A 15949-nucleotide genomic window follows, 5' to 3' on the forward strand; every position below is an offset into this window, starting at 1 on the left:
CCGTTTGTCTGCAGACCTCAGATCAGTTCACCAACGCCAACAAAGCTGTAAAGCAGATTACGTTGAAGCGTTTGCGCCGACTCCAGATCGGACTGTCCATGGGGCCGAGGATCACCTGAGTCTGGGGCGGGTCTACCTGCTCAGCCTCGTGTGACGGAGCCAGCGCAGAACGTTTCAAGATAAAAGTTAGATTTGGCCATGATGCTCGGCTGGGTGGGAAGTCTCCTCCACAAACGCTGGCAGGACAGAGAGAGAGGAGAATGGACGCTTGACAGAAGGAAACCAGGGCGACATGGACCGGTAGGAGTGTTTAGGACGTGACTTTGCACTGGGGTGTCACTTTGACCTTTTTTGTTCTACTTTATTTGAATCATTCGCGGATGATTATGAAACTGTTGCTACTTGTGCATGTGATGCTTTAGACATGGCACATATGTAAATCCTTCTCTTCAATTTCAGTTTTTCAGAATCAAAACGTGTTCATACACAAAGGGAAATTCTTAATAATAAAGAAATTAAGTAGTAATTAAGGATGCAACTAACGTTTGCTTATTGATTAGTCTAGCAATTATTCTTTCAATTTAATCAATTTGTTTAGAATGCAAAATGCCTGTAAATCGCTTTTTTATGCAATTGGACCCAGATGAAGTTAGGATGATGCAGTTTTGAGTATTTTTCTTTTTTTTTTTTTTTTTTTAAATAACACTAAAAGTTTGCATGTCGTGCGTGATTTTGATATAATTTCTGCTTTGTACGAGTCATTAAACAACTTTTCTCACACATGGCATGTTTTGGAGTCTTTTTATGGTCCTGAAAAATATTATTTGATTAGTTGCAATGATTAACTTGTTGCAGTCCTAATAATTTGATAATTGTTAGTAGTTCAAACTATGGCGTTTACGTGATCAAATGTCCCAAAAATAATTTAATATTTATGGTTTTCATCAGTAATATGTGTACACGTTCTCTAGATGTCTCCGTTTGGTTAAAAATGTACTTAAAAAGGTCAATGTACAATAGAAATAACGTTTTTTTCTCGTTGACTACTGCTGCAGCCCTTGTGTCAAAGATGGATGGATTATATAGTGGATGCAATGGTTTTCTGTTATTTTGTTACAATGTCCTGACGTGTCAAAGTCATTGATGTGGATTCATATTGCCGTAACATCATAGTAACATGCACCTTCCTCTCCGTCTGTCCTCAGCCGGTCCAGCGGTCCAGCGCTCTGCTCAGCCCTGCGGTCATGTTTGGCACAAGAAAGACCTGGGATCTCGGCCACGCCCCCTGCCTGCAGGAGCTCTGGAAGAACAACATCTCATTGGACGGTGAGCGGGAAGTGGGCGGATGCCAGGAGAACTCAGCGGGCCGCATTTTTGACATGTCTTCTGCCGTGTGGAGGGAGGGGCTGGACTTACCTTTTAAACTAATGAATGGAAGTCCGGCGAGCGGTAGCGAGAGAGGTCACTATCAATGCAGCAAACGGGTAAGATTACAATCGTATCTAACGCTGGAATATACTTCAGTTTGTGTTTGTTTTTCTTGTCCCGTTTGCTTTGAGTACATAAAAGCTGATCGCCTTACACTCTGGTTCCCAGGAGAGCACAGGATCAGGGTTTCAACACAGCAGCTATTGTGGCTCGACCGGGGAAACGGGCGAGTTTCAGAGCTTGTATTCACTGTAACATGTGCTTTATGCCAAGAGAACAACAGGAATGGACTTAGAGGAGGTAGAAGACAAGAAGTGATTCAGCTCCTGTTTGTGTTGACGTCAAGATGTATAGAAGTCGGTGTACGTGCAGTTTCCATTGGCAATAGTTTTATAACTCGTGTGTGTAGGTTGTCAAATTAAATCATACAGTTTTAATATTTTTATTATCGCACCTTTCAGGCAAAATAGTGGTAAAGAATGTAGCAAATATTCTCCGTTCCACTGTGTCTGGTGCTTTCAATTTAACTATGCAAATTACACAATTAACGCTTGTTTTTGTTTTTTTTGATAGTGGTGATTGTTTAACCTTCTATTTAGGATCAGAAATCAATTTGTGAACTAAAATAGAGACGTTTTCAAGGCACATTGGTTGGAAATCACAGTATTAATTTAGTTATTTAAAACAGGCAATTAAAAGTTTCATAGTTCTAATTTGTGAAAATGTTTGATAAATGTTACTCTTAATTGTTAACATTGATTTGGACTAGAAAAGCCTGCTATTATTTCATCAGAATTATGGACTATCCCAGTAACTATAGTCAAGAAAACATGTCAATCCAACAGAAATGTGCCTAAACATGTTCTTTTAAACACATTATTTGAGGTTTATTTATCAGACAAATATGAAATATCTGTAACATAAATCACAAAAGTGCATAAATGTCACCTTATACACTTTTTATTTTTAATCTGCTCTTTTTGTAGCCATTTTACTCAAGTCTTATCAAAATTTAGATTAATGTGATTGAATATAAATTGCCCACCTCTAATTGTCACTAACTCTATGCAAACATAATATTGCTGCTTTAAAGATGTTCATATTCATTTGAGGTTGTGGTTTCAGATTCTTGTCGACGTGTTGCTAATGTTGTTTGACCTGACGGCTCACTAAACGCCTGTAAAATATGATCGTTGCTAAACTTAACATCCATGAACAATCAGGCTGTCAATCATCTGTTTAGCTCCAGTACGTTGACTTGATGTACATTTGAAGACGCTGACAGACTTTCAATGCACACAGTACGTTCCAGGTGTTTAATGAATTACTGTGACGTTTGAGAAGGCAACGTTAATACAAAAATGAATATTATCTCTTTTTGCCATAACTCGAGCGATATTCAGATGATATTTTGCATCAGGAATGTGCAAAAATGTGTCTGTAAATGTCTTAAGGTTCAAGTATCGCATAAAACACGGATAGACCATGAAATGAACCACAAAGTGCAGAAATGCCTGTTTGGGAGATTACGCTAGACGTTTGTCAAGTTCTTAGAGACGATCTACGCTATATTAAAATGTTGTATACATGCGTTCTCACTTCCGGCAAATTACCAGTACATCCGGGAACTTTTACCCGCCGCCATTTTGACCGTGTGACGATTGCAACAGCTGGACAGCACGTCATTTTCTATGTCATACGGAGCGCGGCATAATGAGCTACGAATATTATAATTCTTTAGACTATGACGGCAGAAAAAGGTACATGACAAAGCTGTCATTCCTTGGTCTGATACCAGCGGAATGTCCCTACAGAATGCCGCAGGGTTTGTGGAAGGACAGCCCGACTGACTGGCCTGATGTGGATTGGCCCAGTATCTACGACTATTTTGATTGAAAGCCCGGGAATTTTCACCCGGCAATCTAAGTTTCTGACTATCCAATACGCGAACATTGCATCCAAAAACAACGCAGTATTTTGGCATTTTGGTGAATATAGTAGCCGTGCGGTTGTAAAGTACTATGCCGCGCTCAGTATGATGTAGAAAATGACGTGCTGTTGCAAGCGTCACCCGGTCAAAATGGCGGCGGGTACAAGTTCCCGGATGTACTGGTAATTTGCCGGAAGTGAGAACGCATGTATATCGACAAAACGACAAATGCTATATTATCCATCCGATACATCTCCCATCTCTGCAAAGGGCTAAAGAACTGAAACGTGTTATATTGGTCTCACAACAGCACTTAGCTAGCTCAGTGTTAGCGTCAGCCCTTCCAGTTTAACTTTAGGGGTCTAAAATCGAAAATAAAACTCATTAAAATATCAAACTAAAATAATCTTCTCATAAAGATCAATCAGACAGTATCTACTTTAAAATGTAATTTGTTTATTTTAATGTTAAGTCATGTTAGTATTAGCTGTGAGAAATGGTTAGCTTAGCCAAATTGTTGCTGTGCTAATGGTTCATTCATTCTAATCTACTGCTTTTACTCATTAGGCTCCAGTCCAGTTGACCCCTGTCCCAGTGACTTTGGGCCTGGACAGGGGCCAGCTCGTCACAGTTTTATGTGTTATATAAAGTTATGCAAATAAAACACAATATCTTAGTGTTTGTGTCAGGTTCTACTTGTGCTCTGACGGACACATGTGGTTGCGGATACTTGTGACTGTAGGCATTGGCATGGAAGGGCATATGAACGGTTAATAACGGTGTTTAACAAGTGTTTGTTGTTACTGAGAACAATATTAGTTGCAGTTGAACAATTAGTGCATTGTGGGAAATATCTGAGCTTTAATTCAAGTGTTGATCAGATTTGTGCTCATGTAGTCGGAGCAGACTTGTGACCGCACTCTGGTACTCATAGTGTCCAATTGGCAAGCAAACGGGGGAAACTTCTTATTTACTTAAATCTTTTAGAGAATTTATGATTCATTTTATCATTTCAAAAGTATGGACATTCCTTGTCTTCACACATTGTCCAAGGTGTATTTTTCCACACGTTCTCTCCAACGTTCTCTCCAACAGTGTTATAATCTTCCATAGCGCATTGAGGCACCTGTAATACGATTATGTGAAGCAAGATGCATCTGTGGTATTAAGGCCAACAGCTTTAGCACTTGGCATTTTCCTCAGCATTGGGTGTAATTCATCTTTATTCTGAGGAGGTTCGAGGTTGTAGCAACTGGGACAAATCACAGTGGAGGAAATCCAGTCTTGTACTGACGTGCAGAAAACTGTACAGAACACACGAATAACAATAACCCATTTGGATGATGTAAAACTTATTATAATGGTTGTCAAACTTCTTTAGAGTGTGGCTTTGTGTTTCGTCTATTAGGCTATTAATACAGTATGATAAATGGTCACGCTGCGGGGTTAAAGGTCAAGTTTACGTGCAGAGTCAGATGCCAGAGTTGGAAAAGCTGAAATTTTGGTAAAATTGGCAGCGGGTCAACCAATCAGGGGCTTCCTTTCAGAGTAGCACGAGTTGGATGCGAGTTGGGTTTGTGTCCAGTTCAAACGCATGTCCAGAGCGTTAAAGACTCGTGTCTCCAGCGTCTGCTCCCAAAAGCACAGGCCTCACACTAGAGCGGTTTATTTGTAATTTGTGTTCTGATTTCAGAATTTTTTTGTCAAAGCAGAAATGGCAGCAGTAGCCTCAGCTGCAGTAGTGATACATAAGGGTAGAGATTATAACGGCATCAGTCGCTATGGTTGTCAAAAGTAAAAAAATTAAAATTACCATCGATTTCCAAAATTAGGTACTTTAATTAAAGTATTGACACACAAAATGTTAGTGGGTGCACGTAACCCCTCATTTTGTCCAGGAGTGATCCACAGTAGAAACTGTTAAAGTAGTCACCTGCACAATGTTTTTAGATTAAACAGGTTTAAATTTTCACCCGCAAGTAGTTTATCTGAATCTTTATCAGAACTAGAGAGACGACATAATAGAAAGTACTACTATTTTGTGTAGAAAATGACAGTATTGTATAAGAAAATATGTTTTATATTATCATTGTGATATTGAGTATCAAACCTATTCCTTTGTATTGATACTGAGTTTTAGTGCTCTTTAACCACATGACGATGTGTTTGTCATGTTTTTTGCACGTTTCTCACTCGTATTGTCGCTCGTTTGTGCCGCAGCGAGCTCGGTGGACTTCCTGATGAGTGATGGTGAAGAGGACGGGTCGTTTCTGTCTTTACCGACTTCTGCGTTTCCACGGAGAGCCTCGGTGAGCTCGGAGCTGAACGAGACCAGCTCCCCGACCCAGCACCTTCTCATACAGGTAACACGCCGATGTCACTCTCGCGCTGGTGTGGGATTTTCACGTTGTTTTGGAGGCGGAAACGCAAACGTAACGACATGAATCGTTTCAAAATGTCCAAAGTAGGTTTTTCCACCTCGTTCCACCTTTTGTTTTTCACACCTTCTTCATTTGCCTCACAAAATAACTTGACAAACCGAAAATCCCAAACTTTTCAGGCCCCCAGAATAACCATGAAACCAACTCTGGGACCCCCACAGCTAAATTAAATAGACTTATGTAATAATTTCAAGTTCTAAACCTGTGAAAATTAGATTTAATTGTATGTATTTGTGTTATCTGACCCAATTTCACTAAAAGTTGACAATTTTTCAATCAAAAAAGAGCGATTTTTAACATTAACATCTTGAAATCATCTTGCAACCTTCACTTTACTTGTAACAAAGTACAATTCTAAAACATTTTTAAACTTATTCGTCATTATAAACATGAATACCCGAGATACGTTTAAAATGTATTTTTTTTAATAACTATCGCGATATTATCGTTAATCGCACCACATTTCAGTACTGTATCATGAACCTTGATGTCAGACCGCTAAAGAACACTCTTTTTAGCCCATTATAAGCCTCTCGTGTCGTGCCTTTCGATGTGTTTGAAGTGACCGTGGCCTGAAGCGGAACGGTCCAGTTAAAAACCACAAATGGCCCAGTCATGTTTCGTCCTCTGCTCTAACTTCTGCTGACGCTGCGTTTCCTGCACTCTGTGACGTCACGCTCTCAAACACAGTCACCGCTGCCTTTCCCGTCGCTTCCCCTGTCCTTGTATTTAACCGTAACACTGCAGCCATCTTTACCCAGAACATCATGTAAAATCACCATGAATGGGTGTTGAGCCCTGTACTGGTTTAGGATGCAGCAAAATACATAATTATATATACAAAGCTCCTTCAAATAAAAGATAAAATGCAGAATTTAGTCCAGATTTGGCACTAACTGGAGTTCCCAAAATAAAAATAATGTATATTTAACATAATCTCTCCTTTTTAGTTTACGGTTTCTGGGCATATCTTCCACCCAGTACATCTGTTTTTCTCTTCACCTGTCTCTGATCTGTCATTTTTATTCATCTTCTCTGTCATTTTTATTCATTTTTCCTCTTTAACTTGTGCATGTCTCATCGTCTCTATTCTCTGCTCTCAGAAGGTCACCTGGTCCTGTCTCTGGACTTCAGCTACAGTAAAAAAAAAAAACTTCATACTTCATATTTCCCTCCTTTTATTATCCCTCATGTTTTGTAGCTTTCTAAATAACGTTGTTGCTCTTTTACACTGTGTATTTTTGGACTGTTTTCACAAAAAATTAACTGCGTTTGTAACTCTGGTCATGATCAGAAGACGTGGTAACTCTTTATGATAAGTGCACTTATTCCTGCCTTAGTAAAGCATCAACAGAGACTTCAAAGTCAACAAATGGTGTATTAAGAATAAGACCTGTAGACTTTTTAGTAGTTTGATCGGTTGATGGAGTCTTGGTCAAGGATTTATATTCACAACAGTAGAAACGAATGAGTTATCTTGATCTGGAAGTGAACTGTGTGTTTAATCTGCCATTTTCCTGATTCATACGGGTTTTACTAGTATTCAGTAAAAAAGTCAGTGCACTTTGGTAGAAAGTGCACTTTGGTAGAAAGTGCACTGACAAGATAGAGCTTTTGCCAGTGTCACGCCCCCTTTTAGCTGATTATTGTCCTTCGCAAACACACAAGTAAAGAGTTTCTACATCACAGAAATGTTGGAAAAGTAATAGCTCTTAGGGTTAAAATTAGTCCTGTATCTAATGATAGGCCATGTATACACATAGGCGGGTATTTTTATAAACGTTTATCCGCACCCTTTGTTTGATTAAAAAGCACTGCAAACACACAATCATTTTAAATATAAGCCATCCACACAAATCCATATAATTGCGCGCGGCCATTAACATGCCAGACCAATAGTTGGCAGTTTTTGCCTGAAAGTTTGACCCAATCTATCCAATGAGAGCCTTTTCTCTTCGTCACTTCCGCAACATGAAGCATGGAGCCAGGTAGTCTTTCGGGAGTGGCATGCCTTCGATGTGGAGGAAAGGTTATTTGGTGCGATAGAGCAGACTGTAAAGCACTGACAAGAAGCAGGAGTTTAGTTTGCAAATCGAGCAAGAAAAAAACACTTGCAGTACAAAAGTAATAACACTTCTCAAAGGATCCATATTATCCGCTGTCAGACATACACAAGGACTCGTGACGTTTATTTATTAATTGTCACAGATAGTGACTTTGGGAACTTAAAACAGCAGTTACCCATGTCCACTCTGAAACATAAAACCGGGGTTTACCAAAATCTTCACTTTGGTCAAATCATAGAAAAATGTGCTTTTTATCAGATACCCGGCTACGTGTATACATGGTCATAGAGCGCTTTATAGCAGTGTGCTGTTTGCATCCTGGTTGTTCGCTTTACTGTGTCCTCTGAAAGTCGTGAAAAAGCACTTCCAAACTCATAACAGTGAACAATTATGATGCTCAGAACACGTGATCGATTCCTTTCAGCTGCAGCAAACTAGTTTCACATTTTTAAGACTGCATTTTTTTAATACGGTGAAGTAGAAGAAGGAAACGTTCTCACTCTCCGTCTGTCCTCGCAGACGCTCCAGGAGAAGGTGTGTGAGTTCCAGGCCCGGCTCCGCGCTGAGGAAGTCACTCGACATCTTCTGCTCCAGCAGCTGCAGCAGCAAAACGCAGAGGGGAAAACCACTGTGGATTCGCCTCAAAACTCTCCTCCACCTGCTCGCTGCAACGGTGAGAGCAGCAGCATTAATCTGTATATATGGTTTATATCATCCTACTTTGTAGACGATTGGTAGCTTAATTGTTGCAGCTCTAATCACCAAACAGTGACGTGAGTACAAACCTGTGCTCTCGGTCTTTGGTAGGCGTCCCGCTGTCGGAGCCCAGTAAATCTGACCATTCCAGTCCAGAGAAGGAGCAGCTCGTGACACGGCTGCACACACAGGTCTGCTCCACCACACAACCAGAACCAGCAGGCCAAACGGACAGGTTTTACTATTCATGAAAAAATAAAGACTTTAGGTTAGACCATTAGGTTTGGGACGAGACCCAATAATCACGAGACGAGGCACGAGATCGGGTCCATGACAGATTTGTTGTAAAAAAGTTGTACGGTTCAGTTAAACACAATTAGTTGTCAATGTTGCACTGCTTGTGTAACTACAGCGTCTCCTGAGGTTTGTGAACCATTTTTTTTAACCGCGTCCCATCCATAATAGTTATAATAATAACGTTTCATTAAAATAATAATTATTATTTATTATAAATAAAATATAAACCTATACATACATTATTATTAATAATACGGGAATTATAATAAAAAAATATATAATATGATAAATGCATAAATAATAATAGATAAATAAAACGGCTGGGCAGGACCAGAGAGAACTCGGGATAAGTAAATAATAACAGTAGAAAGTTATAAGGTGGTGTTAATGCATACTATGGCATAAAATAAGTGTTTTATTTTGTCCATTGTTTGTCCATTTATTCTGAGCCTTTGCTAATGCCAGTTTATGGGGCGGCACATCCCCATCACAGCGTGATATCGCTCTGGTAAAAGAGTCTATTTTAGTCCGAGTCAGGCCTGTTCAGAGGCGGTGCACGTCGCTGCGACAGGCCTGTGCTCTTTGTTCTCTCTGAGCTGCTGCAGACGCTGTGACTTTATTTGTGTTCTGTTTTGGATAAAAACGCTCAATATAAGTGATGTGAAGGATCTGTTTTATGCACAGAATTATAATGATGAGAAACAATTTAAGAATAATTTGCCTACTTGCATTTAGTTGTGAAAATATAAACTGGTACAATACAAAACAATAGGTGCTGGATGGATGCAACATGTAATGGTTCTACAAAAATACTATAGACATGTGAACATTAGCCCAATAGCATTTGCAGTAGGACTGAAACAAGTTAATAAATGAATTACTCTGAACTAATTGACGTTGTTTAAATAATTGTCAGCTATTTTAGTTTATTAAGACTCTACACATACTCCAAATGTGCCATGAGCCGAGAGAAGAGGTTTAATAACTCAGACAAAGCGGAAATGACACCGAAATGACACAAAAAATGTATATTTTTGATGGTTTGATTTAAAAAAAAAGAAAAAAAACAGCATCACTTCAGCTTTATCTAGGGCAAAAAAAAGTTGAAGCCAGTCGCAATTCCCAAAACAAATCGATTTAATCATACAAATAATTACTAAAATAAATGTTTGTAGTAATTGTGGCTTATTGTCCTGTCACTTACGTTCACTTTGAGAGCATAAACATTAGAATGATAAAGGATCCTTGTATTAGTTTAGTCTTCTCTCTAATGTTAATGCTCCTGGATGTGCTGAAAATGTCTTTGAACAGAATCCAACTATAGTTCAGATTCACATTGTCCCGCTCTGATAGCAGCCGTGTGCATTTCTTGCTGGACTCGCTCGTCTCTGTCCTTTCAGGTGGAGGAGCTGGAGGAGAAGCTGCTGGACCAGACCCAGGAGGTGGAGAGACTGCGCTCTGAACTGGTACGAGCCACATTCCCCCGACGAACCGTTAAACCCTGTCAAAAGTGTCACGCTCAGGGCACGAGAAAGATTAGATCCGCAGCGGTAACGTTAGTGAGGAGGAAGTGAATGTTAGTGTCAGAAAGAACTTCATTTAAACATTGTCGGTGAACAAACAAAATCACAAACTAGGAATGTGCCATGGTGATTTAAAATTATGTAAAAGCGTAATATAATAACTCTGGACTTATTATGTTTTTTACTTATTGTTTTGTTACTTATTGAACTATCTGCAGCGCTATTGCAGAGAAAAGGGACACATGATAAATATTGAGCCAAAATGTATCAGTCTTTGATTTTATTGATTGAACATGAAGTCAATATCGAAAGTATCTTGACAGGTCGGTTTATATGCGAGTAACGAGCAGCGTCATGATTCATTCTGTCTCTATATTTGTCACAAAGGAGTTATAAATGGGCCGATCAATAAGGCTGTTGCTGTCAGTATTGATCATGTTTGTAACGTGCCTGTCGTTATCTCATAGTGAGTTTTCTGAATGGACGTGAGAAGTGTCGACCATGTTGGCTTTTCCTCTTTGTGCAAACGAAAATTGAATAGAGTTTTGAATAAGTTTTGCCACTCATCCAAATGGCTTCTTCAGTTCATCCTCTTCATACCTCATATACTCTTCCTAAAGTATAAGAACAAACACAAGGCACGAGGAGTCGAATTGCAAATACTTGAGGTTAAGAAGGTAAAGCGCATCTTAAGCATTGTTTTTTTTTTAATACATTCTAAAGTAAAATGTTTGAGGATCAAATGAACTTGAACTGATTTATTTGTGTCTCTGGACCACAACAGGTAAAACCTCAGCCTCTCCACTCAAAGACACTTTAAGATAATCTATCATTAACTATTTAAAAGTTATTTATGAGCACTGGTTGTTTAATTATGCACTCAAGCCATTTACTGATGGCCAATTCTACCTTATAAATGTTGATAAATTATTAAAGCACATAAGAGCATTAATACACTTTTTATCAAACTATTATTATTATTATTTTTCATTTTATTGTTTTTATATATTGCACTGCTAAAATAAACAGAACAAGGAAAAAGTGTAGTGTGTATAAAGTCAGATTGGCACATGTCCTCTTTTGTTCCAGTCCCATTATTCCATATACCCTGTGACACATGCTTGTACATGCTTTTAAGTGCTTATAAACTAATAATTAGTGCTTTAATAATGCCTGTTTAAATCAAAGGAACCTTAAGTGTTTCCAAAGATGGCGCTAACTTTGCTAAAAACGTGTTTCTATTGACCAAGGAGCTGTCATATTTTATATTTACACAGGTTGAATACCAAACCCTTCTGACAGACTAAACTTTAGTTAGTCACTAAAGGATAAAGATGTTGATAAATTCATGTTTTCGTCCTGCAGGGGGCGACAGACCTGGAGAAGCAGTTGGAGCGGCTGGTGGTCGAGAACCAGCGTCTGAAGCAGGAGCTGAAAACTTACAAGAGCTCAGACCCCGGCTCCGAGAACTGCCCCATCTGCCCCCACAGCCAGGTAACTACGGTAACTACTGCCCCCACAGCCAGGTAACCACGGTAACTACTGCCCCCACAGCCAGGTAACCACGGTAACTACTGCCCCCACAGCCAGGTAACCACGGTAACTACTGCCCCCACAGCCAGGTAACCACGGTAACTACTGCCCCCACAGCCAGGTAACTACTGCCCCCACAGCCAGGTAACTACGGTAACTACTGCCCCCACAGCCAGGTAACCACGGTAACTACTGCCCCCACAGCCAGGTAACTACGGTAACTACTGCCCCCACAGCCAGGTAACTACTGCCCCCACAGCCAGGTAACTACGGTAACTACTGCCCCCACAGCCAGGTAACCACGGTAACTACTGCCCCCACAGCCAGGTAACTACGGTAACTACTGCCCCCACAGCCAGGTAACCACGGTAACTACTGCCCCCACAGCCAGGTAACTACGGTAACTACTGCCCCCACAGCCAGGTAACTACGGTAACTACTGCCCCCACAGCCAGGTAACTACGGTAACTACTGCCCCCACAGCCAGGTAACTACTGCCCCCACAGCCAGGTAACTATGGTAACTAGTGCCCCTATAGCCAGATAACTACTGCCCCCACTTCCGGTTAACTACGGTAACTACGGTAACTACTGCCCCCACAGCCAGGTAACTACGGTAACTACTGCCCCCATAGCCAGGTAACTACGGTAACTACTGCCCCCACAGCCAGGTAACTACGGTAACTACTGCCCCCACAGCCAGGTAACTACTGCCCCCACAGCCAGGTAACTACGGTAACTACTGCCCCCACAGCCAGGTAACTACGGTAACTACTGCCCCCACAGCCAGGTAACTACTGCCCCCACAGCCAGGTAACTACTGCCCCCACAGCCAGGTAACTACGGTAACTACTGCCCCCACAGCCAGGTAACTACGGTAACTACTGCCCCCACAGCCAGGTAACTACGGTAACTACTGCCCCCACAGCCAGGTAACTACGGTAACTGCTGCCCTCACAGCCATGTAACTATGGTAACTAGTGCCCCTATAGCCAGATAACTACTGCCCCCACTTCCGGATAACTACGGTAACTACGGTAACTACTGCCCCCACTTCCGGGTAACTACGGTAACTACTGCCCCCACTTCCGGGTAACTACGGTAACTACTGCCCCCACTGGTGCATTCTTTTCAGATCAACTCTTTTTATAATTTTGCCTTTTTGGTCCCGCACACTGACTTTAGGGCGTGTCCCTGTCCTCCCTCTTAATGAAGACATAAAAGCGTTCTGACTGTCCCGTGTGTCCCAGAATGCAGAGACCCTTCAGAGGGAGGTGTCTCGTTGGGAGAACCAGGCGCGGCAGAGGGAGCGGCGGCTGGCGGAGCTGGAGCGGGACCTGCAGGAGAAGAGCCAGAAGGTGGAGAGTCTTCACCGCGAGCTGGACCAGGCCACGAGGCAGCTGCAGGAGTCCGAGCGCTCGCAGACCCAGGCCGAGCGCAAACTCAGCCTCAGGATACAGGAGTGCGAGGAGGAGCTGCACAGACAGGCCACAGCGCCGCCTAGAGTCAAGGTGAGGGAGCACAAGAACACAGGCAGGTCACAGTGCCACAGCGCCGCCTAGAGTCAAGGTGAGGGAGCACAAGAACACAGACAGGTCACAGTGCCACAGCGCCGCTTAGAGTCAAGGTGAGGGAGCACAAGAACACAGACAGGTCACAGTGCCACAGCGCCGCCTAGAGTCAAGGTGAGGAGCACAAGAACACAGACAGGTCACAGTGCCACAGCGCCGCCTAGAGTCAAGGTGAGGGAGCACAAGAACACAGGCAGGTCACAGTGCCACAGCGCCGCCTAGAGTCAAGGTGAGGGAGCACAAGAACACAGGCAGGTCACAGTGCCACAGCGCCGCCTAGAGTCAAGGTGAGGGAGCACAAGAACACAGACAGGTCACAGTGCCACAGCGCCGCCTAGAGTCAAGGTGAGGGAGCACAAGAACACAGACAGGTCGCAGTGCCACAGCGCCGCCTAGAGTCAAGGTGAGGGAGCACAAGAACACAGACGGGTCACAGTGCCACAGCGCCGCCTAGAGTCAAGGTGAGGGAGCACAAGAATACAGACAGGTCACAGTGCCACAGCGCCGCCTAGAGTCAAGGTGAGGGAGCACAAGAACACAGACAGGTCACAGCGCCGCCTAGAGTCAAGGTGAGGAGCACAAGAACGCAGTCAAGAGCAAAGTAGTAACGTTTGAGAACCACTGGTTTAATGAATGATGCATACTGTAAATAACATTATTGTTGTTGGTTATATGGTTTTAAGAAATGTCTCTGTTGGCAGTACGTGACTCAGACGGTGGAAGTGCAGTCTGCAGACTCACAGAAGGTTCTGTCTGAGCTCCAGGGGAAGAACTCTGCTCTTCAGGAGCAGGTTTCAGTCCAGAGGCAGCTGCTTCGAGAGCTCGAGACTCAGCTCCATGACTCCCAGCGCACCTGCACCCAGCTCCGCACTCAGGTAAGAGGCTCCCACTCTGCGCCGTACAGAAGTGCACTCTTACACCCTACTCCACACTGTACAACCACTCACCCTTATGTCAGGAAGACCTAATGTCATATCAAAGTCACCATTTTCATCTTTGCACCGTTTCTCCTTATTCCTCAGTATATTTAGATATGTTTTTTATTTATATTCTATTGTACTTACTTTCTTAACAGTTTCAAACATGTTTCTAACGTTTTAAAAATCTGGATAATATGTAGGAATGTGTGAGCTACAGGTCATTTTCACTGTGGAAAGTAAAGTAAGTCTCAGTCTAATCTGGCTAAGAGTTATCTACAAATAAAAGTTTTCTTGACAATAAATAATTGGCATCTTTCCACAAAATAAACAACTTTTAACCTGTTTTAGTCCGTGTGCCTAGCATTTGTCTGCTTTTCTTTACTACCTCCTGTGCAAAGTTTTGGAGTTTTCAAAGTTTATCAGTTCATCCAAGTAGAACCTCCACTTTTTCTCAAGTAGACATCTGATTTGACATGTTCTGACGCTGTAAACTTGACCCTGTATTCAGTTCCTCTTCTCTTTCTGCCTTCAGCGCTTGTTTGAGTCGCTCACTAAAGCTGTGAGAAACTCTGAGGCCGTTTGTAGCCTGTCCCAGGTCTGCTCTCATTTCAAAATTTGTATCTCCCAGTAACGTTCTCCTTCTGTGAACCTGGTCCAGGCACCTAAAGTGTAACTGTGACGTGACCATACCTTTACTGCATCGAGTATTTGTTTTACACGTTCTATTGTTTATATTGTCCTCCTGAGTCCTATTAGGCCTTAGACTATTGTGAATCAGCATTTTCTTGTGTTAAAGAAGTGCTGTGTAACTTTTTTGGTGGAAGGTCGACCACCTGACGGGCTGATACGATACACACACAGTACATTGCTCACAATACATGCAATAATCAGTTTATTGCACATGATATTCTGCAAAATGTTACTTTTTTTAAGAACCAAATACATTTTAACAGTTTCTTTGCTATACCATTACCTGCACAAACTTACCGTAATATGAAACGGACCTATTTGAACCATCAAAACAATGAATACGTGAAATGTATTGCATAAAATATTTCCTTTTTCTAAACGAGCAACAAAATTATAGCTGTCACTAAATCATTTTGTAAAATATACCAAAAAGTACTGTTTCAGTAGCTCACAATATCAATACTGACATGGCAAATGATAAGTAAATATGTTCATATTTTAGCACGGCCCTATTGTCTCCACATCATGGCATTAAATGTAACTAGCTTGTAGTTAATACAGGTGTTTTTCTGGCTCTAAAACATGTAATAAAACTGTGAGCTGGCTTGCCTTTCCGAAGACCTGACCTGTAACTTGACCTGGCAGCAAAATCTTCTTGTTTTCATGGCTATTGATGTGTTTAATGCCACATTGCGGGACATTCCAGGCAAAGCAGCGACATACATAAAGAGAAGCAGGTGGCCGTTTCCTCCAGCGCAAAAAGTTACACGTTGGTTTGACAGATTTGTTTTTACCTCGAAAAACTATTAAACAAGGAGCTGCTGTCGGGTTGTGCAAAACGCTAATTCACCCGTG

General features: G+C 41.8%; 1 protein-coding gene across 3 annotated transcripts in view; it reads left to right on the forward strand.

Moving 5' to 3' along the window:
• kifc3 (kinesin family member C3) overlaps positions 1-15949 on the forward strand; it is a 50550-nt gene that overhangs the window by 13605 nt on the left and 20996 nt on the right. The window contains exons 2-11 of one of the 3 annotated variants that reach the window (XM_072464685.1): positions 1206-1326; positions 5579-5721; positions 6903-6938; positions 8385-8538; positions 8673-8752; positions 10259-10324; positions 11747-11875; positions 13164-13424; positions 14186-14359; positions 14937-14999. In XM_072464685.1, coding sequence (XP_072320786.1) covers positions 1206-1326; positions 5579-5721; positions 6903-6938; positions 8385-8538; positions 8673-8752; positions 10259-10324; positions 11747-11875; positions 13164-13424; positions 14186-14359; positions 14937-14999 — 1227 coding nt within the window. The remainder of the gene's footprint in view (positions 1-1205; positions 1327-5578; positions 5722-6902; positions 6939-8384; positions 8539-8672; positions 8753-10258; positions 10325-11746; positions 11876-13163; positions 13425-14185; positions 14360-14936; positions 15000-15949) is intronic. The other 2 variants (XM_072464686.1, XM_072464687.1) reach the window with 2 other exon arrangements.

The sequence above is a fragment of the Eucyclogobius newberryi genome, unplaced genomic scaffold (assembly GCF_026437365.1).
Source record: "Eucyclogobius newberryi isolate DKJ021-1_F unplaced genomic scaffold, fEucNew1.0.hap1 SCAF_5, whole genome shotgun sequence".
NCBI classification, from domain to species: domain Eukaryota; kingdom Metazoa; phylum Chordata; class Actinopteri; order Gobiiformes; family Gobiidae; genus Eucyclogobius; species Eucyclogobius newberryi.